At 42.6% G+C, this 19,573-nt stretch overlaps 1 protein-coding gene across 1 annotated transcript; it reads left to right on the top strand.

The window, feature by feature from the left end:
• The first annotated feature begins 2,003 nt into the window (after positions 1-2,003).
• On the top strand, positions 2,004-18,325 carry lrrc75ba (leucine rich repeat containing 75Ba). Its single transcript, XM_049579795.1, has 4 exons — positions 2,004-2,822; positions 5,829-5,957; positions 7,905-8,017; positions 15,994-18,325. Exons 1-4 carry the CDS (start codon positions 2,541-2,543, stop codon positions 16,598-16,600), a joined length of 1,131 nt encoding a protein of 376 aa, XP_049435752.1. The 5' UTR covers positions 2,004-2,540; the 3' UTR covers positions 16,601-18,325.
• The last annotated feature ends 1,248 nt before the right edge of the window (positions 18,326-19,573 follow it).

Genomic DNA, 19,573 nt, shown 5'->3' with positions numbered 1-19,573 from the left:
CATAGACAAAGAAAAGAGGCTGCGTTTGTGGACCCACAGAATGTTTGTTTTCTTTTTTTAATACCTAAATGACCTTTATTCTATTGTAGTGTTTTCAGCTCTGAAACATAAAATGTTAGCAGATACAGACAACATTCCCCTGGGTGCTCTCTGTGTCATCTATAGCATCTTTCACAGTTCATTGTCAATGGAGCAGCTCCACACTTTATACCCAATGACATCACAGTTTTGAGTTTTAGAGCTCTAGTTTTTTGGGTTCAGGAGAGAGTTCTTAATATTTACTAGTATTTTTGGACTGTCTTAGACCAGAGGAATTTTGAAAAACTGAACTTAGACCGCTCCGACCCATTAGGTTTGGAACATTGCTAAATCCAGTGATTGTAGTACTCTATTATAACATTATCCAGGGTTTAACATTTAATTCTCACCATGCTTTAATTGTGCATTGATGGTAATGTAAGATGCTTTGGATAAAATATCATATTTTCATATCACCAATATGAAAGAAAAATGTCACAAATGAAGAAATGTCCTGATGTACACATTTCAAAATGTAACAATGATACAAGAGCCGGAAAGACTGTTAGCACTGATAGGGCTGGGTGATATTGAGAAAATCAAATACTGTCATACACTATTATCGAATTGCAACGATATTGTAGGGTTGACTGTTGGTGCAGCTGTCACAAAATATTAACACAATGAGATGAGAGCAGTGACGTGGATATTATGACTAAATGGGTGAAGGCAAATAAAAGAAGAGCTAGAACAGTCTGGTATGCTCAGGAAATTGCATCACTTCACTGTAATGCAGCCTTTAAAGGCAGGAACAGACAACATTTACAATGTTACAATATCCCAAATTTAAGACGACATCTAGTCTCTTGTCACGATATAATATTGGTACACTGCCCAGCCCTATTAGCATGTGTTGTAAAAATGAGTTATTCCATCAGCATTGCTTGGAGAGTCAAAGCTCTGACAAAACAAATTAGTAGCAGGGGACTGATACATTAAATTAAGGGCGCTAGATAATTACAACCTCTAGGAAAATATGCAGCCGGCCAAGTCTAGGGAGGATATTGAGCAGCCAGAGGAAATATTTATTAGAGAGCATCAACTGTCTTGCTCCACTAAACAAGGGTACGCCTGAATCATACCCGAAAATAAGGTCAAATCAGGATCAAAGTCCTTAATGCCACAATGATGGGACCCTATGAATAGAAACACACTACATTACAATCACAGTAGTGTCCCTAAGGTGCAGGTGTGGAGGTTGCTGTGCAGTATCTTAAGTGAAAGCTGTCTTTTGTGTAGCAGCATACACCTAAGAGCAAGGGCGAACTGTCAGACAGTGGGCCCCTGGGCACAGATGTGCAAAAGGTCCCAAAGACACACACACTGTTTTGTTTTTTAGGTTCTTTTTGTGTAGTTTTTTGCATCTCTTTGTAGCTGCTATGCATCTTTTTGTGTTTTCATGCCTCTGTTTTTGTGGTTTGTCTCCCTTGTGATTGTCTTGCCCTGTTTTGTAGTTATGTGTCTCTTTTTGGTCATTGTAAATCTCTCCCTGTTCAGTATGTGTTCATTTCAGGGATATTTTCCAGGTGAAGGCCAGGGCCCCTCTCCTTCCACTTTGGGCCCCTGGGCCTGTGTCCCCCATCATTGACCCTTTAGGTCCCCTGGACCAAGATCATGATTCATATGACAGAAACACACTCTGGAAGATGGATGCTGTTCAAAGAATGACGATGACTTAACAGAGTTGTGACAGGTGCAAACAGGATTTGACAGCTAATGCGATGGCTGACTGACAACAGGGTTGCCAGCAGAAAAATTCATATTTATACAGGGCCAGTGGCAGAGAACATGCTTGGGCAACAGGAGAGAAAACTGAAAACCTTAAAGTTCTTGTGAAGGATACGAAACTATAGGCTCCCCCTCAAGAGCTCAAACACAAGGTGAAACTTGAGTGTTTTCATTTCTAGTTATGTGGAGGACTCAGACATGATTTATCAGATTATGCACTGGTTTTATGATTGCCTAAAACAACAACAACAACAACAACATCCTTTCTTTTATTATCCCTTGCAGCTGCTTGTAGCAGAGGGGAATTTCAAGCCTGGGAGGAGAGACGCGTAGCGGGCACCAGATGCTGCGATTGGTCGGACGCTCCACGTTGCTCCAACCTAAACAGCAGCGTAAAGCAGAGACGGCCGGAGGATGAAGCAGCCGGAGCATCCTCATCATCCGAGCCAGGCGCACGTAGCCTACGGTGGTGGAGGGGGGAAAAAATCAAAATAGCAACGTGTGACGGGTGCAGTCAGAGAGTAGTGATAAATTGGACAGTCGAGGGATCTGCACCGGATCCTCAACCTGCTGACAGCCAGGCAGCTACGCAGCGCCAGACAACACGGCGCTATTTTTCTACCATCCACTGAGGAGCATCTGAAAGACTGATCATGGGTTCGTCCTCTGGGTAATATTGTCTGAGCTGCAACAAACGCATTTGTAGGAAAAAAAAACACACACACAACAACACCATGGGTTCCAGACTGAGCCGGCAGAGCAGCCTGGACAATGAGAATTTCTCCAAAAAGCGACGCAAGCTTCTGGATAGCACCGGAGAGAGCGACAGGAGCAGCCGAGGCGGCGGGGACTTTCTGTTTGCACTGATGCTGAAATCGGACAAACTGCCTGGGATGCTGCGGAGGACCAACCACAGCCCGTACATGAGGCGAGTGGCGTGGATCAAAGAGATACAGAAGCTGCTCCGTGACCGCAGGATAGAGCAGGCGACCGACGTGCTCAAATTACTGAGGAAGGTAAGAAAGAAACTGCACGCAGCCCGGCCTGAGCGCAGGGAAGTCAGACTTGTTTACTCAGCCTCCATACATTATGTGCACTGCTGCTGTGAGCCTGCTTTGATGCTCATGCAGCCATACATCCCCAGAGCAACAGATGGAGAGCAAGCAGGAGCCGTGTGGCTGCAGGTTGATGTGCACTGCACCTGTATCTTGCAGAGCCACAGGTGCTTTAATCCCCCTCCTGCAGGCTCTGCTCTGCACCCCTAATCCTGGCCTCTGACCTCTGACCCCGACTCTCCTCACCTCTCTCTTTCCTTCTTTATGCACGTCCACTTCCAGATGCATTTGTTTTTTATAGAAAGTAGGCCACTGGCAGAGTGTTGTACCTGTGACACATTATTTCAGTGGCAGACAGTGTGTGACTCACCCCAGCGTTCACTCTCACTGTGGGTAAACGTGCTCGGTGTTGACATCTGATTTAATACTGTAAATGAGGACATGGTCACATTGTCATTGCATTTTCCCAAATTGTGTTTTCTTTTCATGGCATCTGGATATATATGGATGCATGGGTGTAGATTTCAAGTGGGGTGCAGGGGACACATCCCCCTCAATATTTAGAATGTGCATGTGTACCCCGCAATAAAACCATGAAAGTAGCAAAGTACATCTTGAGTAAATTTTAGGACATTTTGTTGTTTGTGCATAAAAAATCATCAGAATGCAGGAAATTAAGCGTGCGATACTAACAATTTTTCTTGTGAAATCCAAACCCCTGTTTCATATGCAAAAACAAAACCTACGCCCTTGTGTGGATACAGTTTCCACAAACACAAATACAGCCTCATCATCCCCTCCTCCACCATCCTCCCTGCATCTGTCATTGTTTCCTCCGCCATGGCCAGAGTCTCACCTCTCCTGAGGCTGTTCTAACGCTCCCATTAGGGTGACCTGCCCTCTCCATCCCTCTCCACTCCTAATGTCTCTCCCTCTCTCTCTCTCTCTGTCTATAATGGCCTGTCCTCCAGCAGCACCATCATAGGCCCTGGAGTCCTGTGTTCCACAATACAAAATATTATTCCTCTCCAAAAGGTTTTATTAACTCTAATAAAAAAAGGTCACAGAAATGAAAATCTAGGCCACTGACATTGCTTTTGTAGTCTTTGGCTTGGGGTTCCTCTGCCAGAAACTTTTGAGTATCAAACACTTCATTTCCTGTATTCTGTTTTTTTGTTTTGTTTTGTTTTTGCATCAATTTATGGTGTAATTGTCTTTATTGTCTTTTACTGGGGGAGACAAATGAGGGGATTGTGTCTCCGGCATCCCTCCCAAATTCTACACCTATGAAAAGGTGTGCAAAAGAATATGTAGGTGCATGAAAGATGTGACATCAGCCTTGGCATTCTCATTTGTTTGCTAGCCCTCAGGCCCGCCTCTGTCTTTTAGCTGTCGGCCAATCCAGCGTTAATTACTCTGAAGCCTTGACACAGGAGAGAATGGAACCTCCTTAATAAAGCCGAGGAGATAAACTGGCCGGCCTAGGCTCCATGACAGCCACGTCACAGGGGACATGGGCTCGCTCCTTCTAAATGAGCTCCACTTTTATTAAATAAGCCGTACTTTATCTTTCCTTGCAACATTGCAGGCAGATATCTGAGAGATTCTGTTCTCTGAATTCAAAAGAAGTTCGTGGCAGATTTAATTGGTGTGTAACAGCGAGCTCTGCTCCAGATATGAGAGAGATCTGAGCTCTGTCGCAGATATGGGAAAGATTCGTGGCTTCACGCCACGCTCGCACATGACAATTGATCGTGTCTAAACTCAGAAGGGAGATATTTTTATACCTTGTTTCTCAGAAGGGCAGAAGCAGCTTCTCCCCCCCGCCTTGGGTTCAGTCTGTGTTTACCGTTGCCCTTGTTAAAAGGGGAGCCAGTAATGTGAAGCTGCCAGCCTCCCACTCAAACTGTCTATTACAATCAATGCTGATTCTGTTGGAGAAAAAAGAAATGTGTGCAGGTGTGTGCTCACTGTAGCGTCTCTCAAAGGCTTGCTTCTCTCATTAAAGTTGCATAGGCTGTACAAGACTGTCATGGCTTGCCTCGTTAGGACCTTGAGGATGGACGTGTTGATGAAGGCAGATTGTACAGTTCAGTACGCACAGCTGCACTGCTGACTGTTGCTTGTCTCACCACACTCAAAAGGTCATCTGAAATCTCCTTCTTTCAGTTGGTTTGATTTGTTTTTACCGCACATCCTTCTGGATTTGTCATATTCATGAGTAAGCTGCCATGACAGCTGTCAGTTCTGACCTCTCTGCAAATGTATTTATGTGCTGCGCAAACTTTTAAATCACGTTTGCTCAAAATCTCACATTTAAAAGTGCAGCAGACATATTTTTTATGAGATGTAAGAAATTATAAACCAAGAAAAATACCTTAAATGCCGTTAGAAAGACACATATGTGTTTAAATAACACACAACCAGGGGATTAAAGGCATTTTTGAAATTTTTAAAGAGGGTATTGAAAGCTCAAGGATAGCAGAATACTCTCCTCTCACAGCGGAGCATGCATATTTCTTAAAGCTTGGAAAAAATGCATTACAAATAAGCAACATCTGCAAGGTTTTCACATCTGATGAGAGTCAGGAGTTGTCATATTTGTGCAAACAGTATGTGCTGTGGCATGTTGGGATATGTGTGGCTGGATGCCATGGTGTTATTATATATACCAAAACGCTGCATTCCCTGTGACTCCGTCTAGATCTCACTTTCCTACTGTAGATGAAAAAGCTCCTGTCTCCTTTAATGAATATTTAAAACAAAACACTTCTTTTATCTTTCCATCTCGAGTCACATTGCCCTTGACACAGCGGGGCCCTGTTTCCATCACTAATGCATTTTTTTCCTCAGGTCCAAAGTCACACTTTTAGACACCTGATTATAATTATTGCAGGATGTTTTTCTTTTTTCATAATTTCATCTTGCTGTGATTGTGATGCCTCTCATGTTGCTCTGCTTTGGTAGGACCTTGGTCTGGAAGGCACCTCGCTCAACGACATCTTGTACAAAAACGCTGCCTTCCTCAACCTGGTAGACCCAATCTCACATGAGCTGCTGCTCAGCCTGGCTCGAGAGATGCAGTGTCCTAAGAAGGTCAGTTTACTCTGTTCTTCCTTTCTGTAACACTCACAGAGTATCCACAAAGATCCAGCTCGATGTTGGGATTCTGCGAAACAAAGCATTCTCCTAAAAATACTCCTCCGATGGTTTCCCTTTTGAAAAGTAATGAGTTCTCAAGATCAATGAAAATCCAATCTGAGGATGTTATCGACTTAGATTTCTACAGACGGATGCTTGAAAGTTTTCCTGCAGACACGTGTTACCTATTAGCAGCTAGAAATAGGAACAGCTGTTCAGAATGAATCCTAGATATTTATGGTTGTTTAATTTTATTTCTGCTATTTTGTTCAATGCAGTTTGTTGAATATATGGAACCATATGTCGAGATCTCCTACCTGAAAACTTATTAAACTGGAGTGGTTTATTAATATCTGCAAAATTGAGTGAAAAACGTCAAGGACTCAGTTGAACTAGCACATTAAAGGAGCTGTATGCAACATTAAAAGCATATCTATGATTCAGAGTCTGCAGCGGGATTGTCTGCATACTGCTCTTAACGTGGAGGTGGCTGAGCCTGCAGCTAGCAGCTAACGGTGATAACCCCATAAACAGCACTAATAATGGCAGTGCTGATGGAGCTATCATTGTTAACCTGAGAGTAAACAAGAGAGTGGGTGTTAAGCTTCTGTGACGACATTGTCATATCAGTGGTAGCTGCTGTATGAGCACAGTGCAAAGTGCATTGGGACATACTAACAGGAGCCCCTCTTACACAGCCTGTGTATAGAATGGGGGGACATAGTTTGTCTTGTTGTTACTACCCCCACTCGACAGTGGAGGTAGTAACAGTGTCAAATCAATATCTGTGTAACAGAGAAAGCAGGCAAGACTGAACAGGTGTGACGTTTTGACATTTTTTGTTGTGTGACCCACCACTGAGAGATTTGAAAAGCAGGTAGTACCAGTTAGCAGCTAACTCAAAAAAGAACAGCAACCAAAAATGTCCGTATACTGGGAAGACAGTGAAGTCTGGGAGGATGAGATCAGCCACCATATAACAGGGATGGTAAATGATTGTTATTGCCAAGTTATGCCATTGTTATTATTTAAAAAGCACTGCCCAAAGCAAATGTTATATGTCACAGTAGAAGCTGAAAATCACATACTGGGGCGGTATTGTGACAGCGTTGTTTGGTTCTTTACAAAAAAGCAAAGCCGGTGCAATGCAGGGTCTCCTTTGCGGCCCTGCTGTGAGATCTCTGTGTTAAAAGGGCTAGGGACTCACATGCATGCGCAGCCGGCCCATCTACCACAACAAAGACTGAAGACACTCGGATTGCAACACACACACAGATAGCATGACCTCATCCTCTGTTCAGGACACCTTTATATCACTGAAACTTTACAGAGCAAATAGTGGTTTGCTGCTATATTAATGCTCTGAATGACGCATGCAGAACTTTTCAGTAAAAAAATTGTCTGTTTTTCTGCACATGAAGAGATTCATAACTCAGTGTGTCTCAAACTCCAGCTGTGAAAATTTCATTACTTTGATGTAGCCAATGGCCACCATCAGCCACAACATGACTAATGAACTGGAAGGACCAGTGTTTACCTGTGGCTGTGTTGAATTTCACCTTTCCTGTGCACTTCCTGTGTTTTCCCCACCGATGCATCCTGCATGTGATTAGATTTTCTTGCTCCAGCAAGGCAGCTAAATTGTGTTTTGTTCAGGAGTAGCTCAAGGCATCACCAATAATAACAAAACATTATTTTTTCTGTTCATGTGAAAGATCCTACTGTTACAAGTTGGTACGTTTTAGGAAATAGAAGAAACTTAAAGTGCAGGTAGTGTGAAATGATGAATAGTAAAGATGTTTCTCTTGCACACACACGAACAGAAAATCTCACATTGAAAGCTGCTGCGTCACCACTCTTTGTTCTGCGTGCCATTATGACTCTCTCTGCTCTTTTCTACAGGATGCAGACACCATAAAGTCTTCTGATAAGATTTGCAGACAGCTGATCTACCACCTGACCCCGCACTCAAAGTGGCTGAGGCAGAGCATGTCCAGACGGAAATCCCAGGCCTGGTAAGCCCTTCTGTCCAGACATCCAGTCTGTAATAAATCTGCAGTCCCGCACAACAGAGAGCAGGGCTCGACTCCGTGTCGAGCTGTAGAGATTTCCATCTTTGTAGCTGACATTGAGCTAGGACGGACCTGGCCACGGGCTGACCTGATGGGAATGCCATGGTAACCACAGCTGTCAATCATCTTTCTTTTTAAGTGCTAGGGTCCGTGCAGTGGATGTGCATCGCCACTGGCCTTTTTCTCTTCAGAAGTGGCACAGCAACAAATCTATCTATCCTTTGCTGAAGAAAAGCTGCGAGGGTTATGTTATAATGTAATTATACTTGTCTGTATGAAGGAGTGAATTTTCTTTGATGTGCAAATGATGAATAGGGAATTATCTTGTGTACAAATAGTTTTTTGTGTGCCCAGGTGTTTGGCTTAATAATCCTATTCATGAACAATATCATAATTCTTTCTCACGTAATTGCTTATTCTACAGCCGGCGAGACGCCACAAATAATGCATTCATTTTCTGTGGGTGAAAATAATCTCAGGATTGAGAGGCAGACAATGGGAGCACAGTGAGATGAGACAGGTTCATTATGAGTCAGTTGGCGGTATCAACATGCAGAATCAGAGGAAAGCGAAGATATATTCACAGGGATCTGGCAGGATCAGACACTTCACTTTGGAGCTGCACAAGCAGGGCTCTGTTGTGCTTGTGGACGTTTTAATTCAGCCCAGAAGAGGAAAGACACAGGATTTAACTGACACTGACAGCATCTCTGAAATTTTGCAGATACATACGATTGCTAAATTCCTAGCTGAAGAGGCTTTTTTTTTCTTTCTTTTTTTTTTTTTTTACTTAGTCATGTTGTTGGCTCAGTAAACCTGCAGAGAGGGAGATGGTCTGACACTGGCTGAAACAGCAGGAGCAACATGAATCATTAAAACAAAAATCCACCCTAAAACAGAATATTAATACAGTAGATGCTGTGAGCTCTGACAGCTTTGCCTGCTGTTGTGTTCACGAACAAACACCTGTCACAGCTAGAAAGAGACGAGACAGGGCCAGGCTGTATGAAACTCAATTTTAAGAAGATACTTTTTCCCGTGTATAAAGTCTAACACAAATATTCCCTGGGTGCACAGTTAGTTTTCCTTTTATTGTTATTAAAGAGAGCAGCTCAGTTCGTGGCGTGTTGTACTGTAGCCTAGTGTGGTCCTGAGGGTTCAGAGGTTGTTTGTGTTAAAGGGACAGTTCACCCCAAAGTCAAAATACATATTTTCTCTCTTACCTGTAGTGCTATGTATCAGTCTAAATTGTTTTGGTGTGAGTTGCTGAGTATTAGAGATATCAGCTGTAGGGATGTCTGCCTTCTCTTGAAAATAATGGAACTAGGGGTGCCCTGTAGCTCAGCAGGTCAAGCGTGCATCCTATTTACAAAGGCAGTGTCCTTGCCATAGTAGCCGCGGGTCCAATTCATCCTCTCTCTCTCCCTCTCTCTCTCCCTCTCTCTACCCCCTTTCACTCTTATAATCTGTCCTGTCAAATAAAGGCAAAAAGCCAGAAAAAAATAGTCTTAAAAAAAGAAAACAATGGAACTAGATGTCACTCAGCTTGTGTTACTCAAAGCGTCAAAAGAATATATTTGAAAAACTCAACAGCAATGTCTCTCTCCAGAAATCATGACCTGGGTACTCAAGATAATCCACAGACCTTGTTGTGAGCAGTACAGAACATACATACATGCACGTCACAACCAAGAGCCTCTCGCCCATGAGTAGATGCACACTTCCTTCTACGCGGTGATATGGTTGGCAGGTTTGGATCAGTAGAGAAAAAACAGTTCCTACATGAAACTGCTCACAACAAATCTGTGGATTATTCTGAGTAACCAGGTCATGATTTCTGGAAAGAGACATTGTTGTTGAATTTTTCAAATGTATTGTTTATGGTGCTTTGATCTCCACAAGCTGAGTGCCATCTAGACTCACAAATCAGTCTTTAGACGCTTTGCTTAACTAAAGACTGATGTCTTTCTCCCTGATTTTGTGTTTAGATGGGTGGATACAATTTCAGAGTTTAAAAAAACTCCCTACGTTGCAGAACCAATAGTAAATCTGCAGGGCGGTCCTTCAGTGGCTCGCTGAACTCTTGTGCTCGTAAACATAGTCCAACTGCATTAAAGGTTTTAAACAAAGTCGCTGTAAGTCCTTCATTTCCACAATCTTGTGGACTGAGCACATGTTGGATAAAACGGAGTTAAATCTTTTGGCATCCATTTTCAAGCTCTCTGTGTGTTTGTTTCCTTGCGGACGAGAAAAGGGGGAGCACACATTTCCGGCATGGCGTGTCCTTTTAAAAAATGCAAGAGGCATTGCCTTGTTGCCGGCCGTTTTCTCCGGTGTGTTAAACACACTTTAGAAAGGAGTGTCCCCAGACTATCAGAAGGCAGAGATCTCTGATTGTCTGGTGGCGAGACTAAGTGCCACCTAGAAAACAGACATCTCTACGGCCAATATCTTCAACACTCTGCAACTTACACCAATACGGTCTTGACAACTAGCACTACAGGCAAGAGGCAAAATATGTATTATTGATTTTTGGGTGAACTGCCCCTTTAAAGAAACAGTTTGACATTTTATAAAATACTTAATCATTTTCTTTTTGACAGTTAGAGAAGATCAATGCTGCTCTCATGTCTGCACTGTATGAAGCTACAGCCAGCAGCCAGTTAGCTTAACTTATCATAAATACTAGAAACAAGGGGGAACAGCTAGCTTAGCTCTGTTTAAGGAGAACAAATCTGCCTACCAGCACATCTAAAGCCAACTAAACAACACATTACATCTTGTTTTAAGCTGTACAAATATTTTTCTACTTTTGGACAGAGCTAGGCTAGCCATGTCCCACTGTAGCCTGTCCAGTCTTTATGCTAAGCTAAGCTAACAGTCCCCTGGAAGTAGCTTCAGACTTATCACACAGATGTGTGGAGAGTGGTATCAATCTTCTCATCTAACTCTGTGGAAAAAAAAACAAAAAAAAAACAAGAGTATTTTATAAAATGTTGAACTATCCCTTTATCTAGTGTAGATTAAACATTTAGAAGAGATGCATGTCAGTGAAATTGTTTTAGGGTGGATTTTACTTCCTTCGAACTTCCATCTTTGCTCAGCTGCAGGCAAACTGCCCTCATCTGTGCAAAAATGCAACCATCTAACCTCTTGAGAGGTTTCTCTGTACTCAGAGGGAACAGTAACAGCTCAGTCCATTTTAATGCCACCGGATCGTTCATCCCTTCATTATCCAGCATTAGCAGTGCACGCCAGTCGTTCTAAATACTGTACACACTTTTCTGACTGAAATGCCACACTGAATTAATGTCTGAATCTCACTAATCCTGTTAATCTATCTAACTAGTTTATTTGAATTTTACTCGAAATGTTTTCTTTTTTTGCCAAATTTAATGAAAGAGCTCGATAATAAGCTTGATGGAAGCGGTGACCCAGAAACGCTGCCAAGGCACTCTCACCTACGAGTAATTTGACGTGAGCGTAAAAATTGCCGACACTTTGTGACCCTCTTTCTCCTCAGTTTTCACACTACTATCTTCCTGCTCCATCAGATTTTCTTGACCTCGTAATTACTTTTTGTTACCTCAGAAACTAAACAACCAAAACGCATATCTTCATCATTAAATTTAAATATTCACCTGTTGTCATATTCACTAATGAACATGTTGTGCATTGTAGCATTCTATGCATGTTAAAGCTTTCTTGAGGGCCTGTCATTTTTTACTGAGTGCATCAGCTTCAGGAAAATACAGGATAAGATAAGGGTGTAGGCCTTGTTTCAGCATTGAAATGGGGTTTTGGGGGTCCTCCACCTGAAAATTTTGAGTGAGAGCATTTTTAAGTTTTTTTCTGCATCGATTTATGATGTAAATTTCTTAGATATTGTCAAAATAAAAGCCCTCTGCTACTTTAACATTTTTATTGAGGGGAACAAATGCACGTTCTAAATATTGAGGGGGAATGTGTCCTCTGTATCCCCCCGAAAGCTACAGCTATGGAATACAATACAGAAAGGACAAAGCGGTTAGAGCAGCTCCTCAGGTTTGGATTTTGACTGAAACATCCATCAAACAAAAAGAAATGGAGGTGAAATTTATGTGCAGGAACTGCCTTTATTGATATGGACTGTGAGCTGTGAGGTTGGATTTCCTGCACCATGAAGGACAATGCAGTTGTGTGTGTGTATGTGTGTGTGTGTGTGTGTGTGTGTGTGTGTGTGTGACTCTCGCAAGCTCCTCTCTGAAGTCTAACGTATATAATCCATCTGAAAATGAATTGAAAATATAAATGAAATGTCAGCGAGCAGATGTGATTAGACTGCTCATCTCGTGTCTCTCTCTTGTGCAGTTGAGCTTCCGCCATCAGAGGGGCTGATATGAATAATAGAGCAAAGCTTTAACGTAAATGACTCTGCAGAAAACAAAACGATATGAGCAGTGGGATAACAGCCCGGGGGGGGAGAGCGAGGAGCCAATAAACTCCTGGAAAATACTTATTTAAAGTTGAAATAAAATGGGATTTTTATGACAGCTGTGATTACCCACCCACTTGTTAGCATGTACAATTTAACTGTTTAAAAAAGCATTATTTTCTTATTTTTCTGAATAACATTTCAAGTCATCTCAATTAGCATCGGATAACCCAAAGATTTACGTTGATGAATAATAAGAGCAATGCCATTTACACTGACTGAATTCAAATGCTGCCTCATTATACTTAATCAATAACACACAGAGACTGATGAGCCACACATGGAGGCAAGAGACACACTGTGCTTCCTCACTGTTTAAGGGAGAATACTTAATAGGTCATTATACAATGTTAATTTAATTGACGAGTTACTGAATAATGGATGGATATTTATTAGATTACTTGATTGTGCATGTATATTGGTATCATCCACTGTTACTAAATGTTGCCGTTAGTTTTATTGCTGGCTTCAGTTCAGCAGTTCATGTGATTCACTGAGGGATTATTTTGTCTATACTTTCTGTTTAGGACATCTTCTAACAATTATATTGAGTGATTCGATTTACAGTCGAGACCACCACACCTTTGAATAACTTACTCTCTTTTAATCGCTTACCTATAAACTAGTTCAGCCATTTAAATTGAACCCTGCTGTTAGTGTTCCTGTGAATGTAAAGACGCCAAAAAGACGTCTGCTGGAGGTTATCCGTGACACCCTTGTTTTCTGGTGTCAGATTAATCTGGAGAAAGGATGAAAGAGGTTTCCGGAGAGTTCGCCTCAGACATCCATTTTTCCTGAGCTCAAAAGGGATGAATCTGTCTGACAAGGAAGGAGTTGTGTGATCAAAAACCTATTCACACCTGCAGGGCAGCCTCCGCCAGGCCACAGCCATTAGGACTTTTGTGCCTCTGGTGAAGATGAGGGTTCTGTCGTATAAAAGGCCAGACAATAGAGGAAGGGAGGACAAGACTTTGATAAAGATACAGCAGCCTTGATAAATGTCTTTATCTCATAGATTTTGTGCCCAACAGCTGATTAAACTCCCTCTAGCCTTGCTTTATGAGTGGGTTTCATACTTTTTTTGTGTGTGTGTGTTTTGCAGATAATACAAACACTCCAGTGCTCATCAACCCATCACCTGCTTATGAAATAAAGCAGTAAATGCCACTCAGGGCACATCCATTTTCAGCAGGGACTAAAAAACACTTTAAAGCATGACAAGTGACAGGTACTGCAGTGGGTGTCACAGTAAGTCACCGGGCGCTGGAGGATGTTGTAATTCGCTCTGACACCGAATCAGCGTTACAGGCCACTTCAGTAACGGCTCAAGTAAAACACACCGCATCCTCGGGGGAGGGGGGGCACTGGTGAATGAGACTGACTGGAAACAAAAGGGCAATAATGCACAAATATTTTCAGCTGCAGTGTAAAGCAATGCTACAGAAAAGTATCCTTTGTTTTAACATCTGGCCTCAAATCCTGCTTGTACTTAACAATATCCTGAAAGGGCTTTAAGGTTTTCAGAGGCTTGTGCTGTGAGTTCATGCACCGAAACACACAGATATCCTGCACATATTACTCCCGACTCACAAACTTAATAACGTCTCCTTAAATAAGTGTCATCCACTTTATAAATCACCTCAATATACTGTGTCAAACACCTAAAAATCACTAGATTAACTTGTGACTCCTCTGTGTAGTCTTCTATATACAGACTATGTATACAAACTAGAAAGCTGCCAGAGAGCGCACACCTCAGCCACAGTTACACAATCCACTAATTGTGTTATTTTATTAATTAATATTCACACTGATAAACTACAAGGTAACACCTTTTAATAACAAAACATATGCTTAACTAATATTTCACCAATGCATGAGTCATGATGATGACGTTAACAAAAGAAGACGTCACAATGAGTGACTGGATCATCAGTTATTGACTTTTAAAAGTAAACAAAACAACAAAGTATAGGCTCATACAAAAGTAATCCCTCTGAATCATCACTTATGACCCACTAGAGGTGTGTGGCAGTGTGTTTTTCTGCAGAGATTCTCCCCTCTGCCTGGCTTTTCTTGTTTTCCTCTTATTTTGCTGTGTTTGGGACGGTCCTGGTCAAACATCGCAGGTGAGGTCAGGACTTTTGTAAAAACTTATAGTGGCGAAATACCAAGCGGACAAAGCTTGTTTCAAAACGAGAGTGAATCTTGGTTTGGCATTCACTTATGCTGGCAAGCATGTTCACAAACACTAACCTACAATTCTGCATCATATACCTTTAAATCATTCATTCATTCATATGCCTCAGAATTAGCTGGAATACAGTCACATAGAAAAGCTCATCTCAGACCCATGCAGTTGATAAGACTCTCTGAAAGCAGGACTTACTCTTATAAAAATATCAAACTGGTAGACAGATGCAAACATCTGCATGGTGCAAGTAATGCCGACAAGCCCTAATCTGATTCCAGTTTTTCTTTTTCACTTCATTAAACATTTGACTTAAATATGTCTGTCCAATTATCTGGCACCTGCTGAATGTTTTTGGTTTTAGTGCACCACTGTCTACCTTACTACACTCCACTTCTTTCAATTAAAGCAGTAAATCTTTTAAAAATGAACGTTCCATCCCCTTTGCTTTCAGAGAGGCTAATCATGTAACTGGATTCCAGCTCACTAATCACATAAAGTCATAGTGATTAGGTCATTTATTAATGATGATTATCATGGATTATGTAAGCATATGTTTTGTAGCCTGATATTAAAGTGTTACCAGCAGTCATGGACAAATTATTTCACTCAAGTAGTTCATGAGAAAATAGTGAAACTGTTCAAAAATGCCCCAACTAAGTAATAATTCTTGGATTTGCACTTCAGATCCACTCAAGCCTAGCAACTTTCTCTTAACTTTTTACCAAATGTCAAGAAGATCTGTCCACAGGTTGTGGAGACATCTCACTAACTTAAAAAGAAGCATGAATGTAACGTCTTTGGAGGAGATAATAACATCATCGTAACAAATCATACTCAAAATATTAATCTTCTTCCTGTCTCATAAATATAGTGGCCAAATATCTTCTATTCAAAGTTTTATCTTTTCCTAAAACACACCATAGTTTATCTTTTAAGTAGTAATCTGTTCTGGCCCTGTGCTGTAAGGAGCTCCTAGCCGTCAGAGCTTTAAGCTCAAGCTGCTGGCTCGCTCGGATGTTTTGGCTCCTCTGTTTACACTACTAAATCCCCATGCTGGAGTCTCTGTGTCAGCCTTCCGCTCCATGCCGGCCCAGTCACCCCCTCCTTTATACAACACAGGAAACACAACATAAAACCAGGGCCTTGTTCCCAAGTACCATCCTTTCACCCTCCAGCTGAAACCTAAACTGGTGTGTGTGTGTTTCATGAGACATCTAAGTAAATCCACTTTGTCTTTATTGTCTTCCACAGTCTGAAGACAACTCTACAGAAAAAGCTGTCCAGTGACTCCGTCGACCTGTCCGGCATCCCCCTGTCCACCCGTGATGTCCGTCAAGTCGCCTTCTACCTCCAGAACAACAGAGACAGCGTGGTGGCTGTGGACATCAGCTTCACCGAACTCCATGACGAGAACCTGAAGATTCTCCTGCCTCTTCTTGCCTCGCTGCCCAAACTCAGCACCCTGGCTCTTAACGGTAACCGCCTCACCCTGGCGATACTCAAAGACCTCACTGAGATGCTCAAAGACCCCAAGATGTTCTCCAACCTGGCCTGGATCGACCTGGGCAACAACGTGGATATATTTACCATGCCTCAGCCGCTGCTGGTCGCATTGCGTCGGCGCTGCAGCCTGAAGAGCAGCTTACCAACTATCTATGAGTACACGGAGGGTCAGCCCTACTGCTATCACCTGGAGACTTCCATTGAGGAGCCCAGCCACTACGAGGAGGAAGAGGAGGATGAGGAAGAGGGGGAAGATGAGGAGGATGACATGGGGAACAAATTCGAGCTGGAGCCGTGGAGTTTGGGCGAGAAGCAGCTTTCCAAAGACTTCACCCTTCACTACTGTGAGAGGTGATGGGGTCTTTCCCCTCTGAGGCTCTTTCAACTGTGGTTGAAACGTCCCACAGCACTCTGTTACCTCCTTCGCCCTCTCGCCCTCACACCACGAGCCTAGTCACCCTCTGAGGCACGGGGGAGACCAGTGCCCACATTGTGAACCTCTCTTCCCGACACGGCTACCAAGCTATTCCTAACCATCTCTGAGTTAACCCACACAAGATGACAGTGAAGCGACGGTCACGACGGCGGACTTACTGTGTTGGTGGATGGCGCTCTTGGGAACGAGGTGCGGTTTCATTGGAGGGGGGCTGGAAGAGTTAATGAACCGGTGCTCGCTCTCTCTCTCTTTCTCTCTCTCCCTCTATCACTCTATCTCTCTCTCTCTCTCTGATAGTGGCAGCTGAGGAGCCAATCCCAAGGAGATTTAGATCAGTTGGTTGGATGGAGGAGCAGCATCCCGGCGGTAGCTGAAGTCGAGTTAGTTTGGAAACAGAGGGTCCCTCTGGGTTCTCCACCAGGACTGGGACTATCTCTGGCAGGCAGGGCCTAGCTCCACATTGTGTGTTCTCTGTTAATCTCTCAACAAAAGCTATGACACAAGTTCAACAGACTATACAGCCGACGACCCGTCACGTGACGCCGGCAAAACTGCTAGGTCAAGACTTTTTGCGTTTTCCCCCCCTTTCCAAATGTCCACTTGTGAATACCCACGCAGCCCTTGTGTAGATGTAAATGAGGACACAAAACATGGTTCTCTTGTGTTTCCATGGGCTATTTTTGTGCACTTTTGGTGAACAAAGCAATCTTAGAAGACAACAGGTAGGACTCAACAATGGGTAGCTGTTACTGATTGTTTTTTTGTACTTGCCTAAATGCTGATATTCACCTCTTTGTGATTATTGAGCTGCTGTAGTCATCACCACAGTGTTTCAGTGCATATATGACACCGCAGCCAAGTGTTAATGTGGGCCACCGAGTCTGAGCAGTGCCCAAACTGCCCGTCCTACTGCCGTTTGTCTCTACAAATATGTTGTCTTTTCCATTTATTGATACAGTCCTTCAGCGGCCCTGTGTTTGTTATGAGACACAGCCATGACTGTTACCTATTGGTTAGAGTCTGTCTACAGTAGCACATAATGATTAAGTTAGACTGACTGAAAGCACTTTAAAGGGGACTACTGTTTTTTTTATATTTCTGTTTCTCCATAGCATATAATCTGTGTACATTGTTTATAACAGGGGATATATACAAAGCTGAACGCATACCTCTTTACGGTGAAACGATGACCAAATGGCTCACGATTGTTAGAGGGATCACTGAAAAAAACATACCTGCACCACCAGATATATAATAAATGTTTAAATGTGTGTTCTATGTGTTTGTAACAGTAAAATGTCTGATTACTGCTGTAATTATTTGTGTTGGTGTTCCGTCTTTTGTCCGACTCTGTAATTATAACAATGACTCTAATTATGAAACTGAGCGCAGTGACCTCCTGCTGTAAGCCTGAACAGTAAACAAAAAAGGGATGCGGCTGACTGGATGACACAGTAAAACAGGGAACAGTTCAGCAAATGTAAATTACAGTCAGAGCGGACCCCTTTCATGTTGAATGTGTTATTTGAATGATGGAGAGCAATGTCCACTCGGTTCGTAGTTTATGTTTATTGTCTCAACGTCAAACTCTTCCTTGTAGCCTTGTGTGTACTTGTCTCATGCCAAACACTGACTGCCAATAAAAGAACCAATCTCAATTAAAGGTGTGTCTGCATGTGATTTATTTTGAAGATCTCCACAATAAAAGGAACTGTTGCAACGTCTGGGCCACAGGCAGAACGTGCAGCTGCTGACAGAAACAAACAGAGGATTTATTTATGCAGATTAGTCCGCAAATAGGGCAATAAAAGAAATCGGCTCGGACTGTGCTGTTTGGGATTGGTCGCTGGAAACACTGTGCTTGTTTCTGAGCCAGCGGATCATCTGTGTTGCTGTGTGCTGTCAGGGAAACGCCTGAGCTGCTGCTGCTTGCCAGGGAAAGGCAGGGTGGTCATCGCATGAGGCCCTACCCATGATCCTCTCCTGGCAACCTTTTGTTTCTGCTGCCAGACATGGTAATGTGGCATTTGCAACAGGTGGCTCCTATAAGGTCAGGGCACAGTGTGACTGTCACACCCCCTGAGGTCCAAATACCATGTGACAGGGCAACAGAGCCCACCCCCCAAAAATCACCAGGATCTCATTATCTTACCTTTTACCCTCAAAGTTCATCTCCCCCTCCCCTCCATTTAGAGTAAAAGAGCAAAATATATATGACTTTACTGTGTGAAACCATATTCAGTGTAGGTCTCTGAGCAGAGACTTTAAGTGCATCATATTTCTTCACAAACTTTCTCCCAGGAAACCGCCCTCCTGTTTATATGACTCACTATTTGATCTGATTATCGTGCTCCAGCTGCTGCATGCTCCGGCACAAAACTGAAAAATAATTTATGAAAAACGGCACAGACAAGTCACGCAGCTTGTTCAGAATGCGTTATGGCACAAAGGGATGGATTTACAGATTTCAGTTGCAGTGACCCCGTTTTGAACAGGCGGCTGAGGGCCACTTTGCCTCATCCAAAGAAAGCACCTGCTGTTATTTGTTGTTGTCATAGATTCCCACCAGGGTTTACTGATTTCTGTCCTTTTATACTTTGTTTGAGCTATTTGTGTATTTAACTCTTGTGCGATTTTCTTATTTTTGCACCTGTCTGTGACCTTTATTGTAAAAACTCCGTTTTGTGCAATTTTCTAGGTACTATTGAGTTGATCTCAGTAAATGCCGTTTAAAAATGGCACCGATTATGATATTTATGCATTTCTACACAATGTTTTCAAGTAATATTTCAAAAAAACAAAATGGCTTAAGCAAATTTGTGATGCATGCCCTTCAACGTAAGGGCCGTTAACACATTTCTTGCAGGGAATCTGCAGCCTGACAAACAGATT

This window comes from Epinephelus fuscoguttatus, linkage group LG6 (genome assembly GCF_011397635.1).
Source record: "Epinephelus fuscoguttatus linkage group LG6, E.fuscoguttatus.final_Chr_v1".
Classification (NCBI taxonomy): domain Eukaryota; kingdom Metazoa; phylum Chordata; class Actinopteri; order Perciformes; family Serranidae; genus Epinephelus; species Epinephelus fuscoguttatus.
Note: the sequence above shows the minus strand (reverse complement) of the source record. Positions and strands in the feature narration are given on the sequence as shown.

Bases quoted from the DNA above. Each gene is read 5' to 3' on its own strand.
- lrrc75ba (XM_049579795.1), top strand. From the start codon at position 2,541: ATGGGTTCCAGACTGAGCCGGCAGAGCAGCCTGGACAATGAGAATTTC. The intron at 5,958-7,904 runs GTCAGTTTACTC...TCTTTTCTACAG, and splicing joins AGATGCAGTGTCCTAAGAAG to GATGCAGACACCATAAAGTC. The intron at 8,018-15,993 runs GTAAGCCCTTCT...TGTCTTCCACAG, and splicing joins AGACGGAAATCCCAGGCCTG to TCTGAAGACAACTCTACAGA.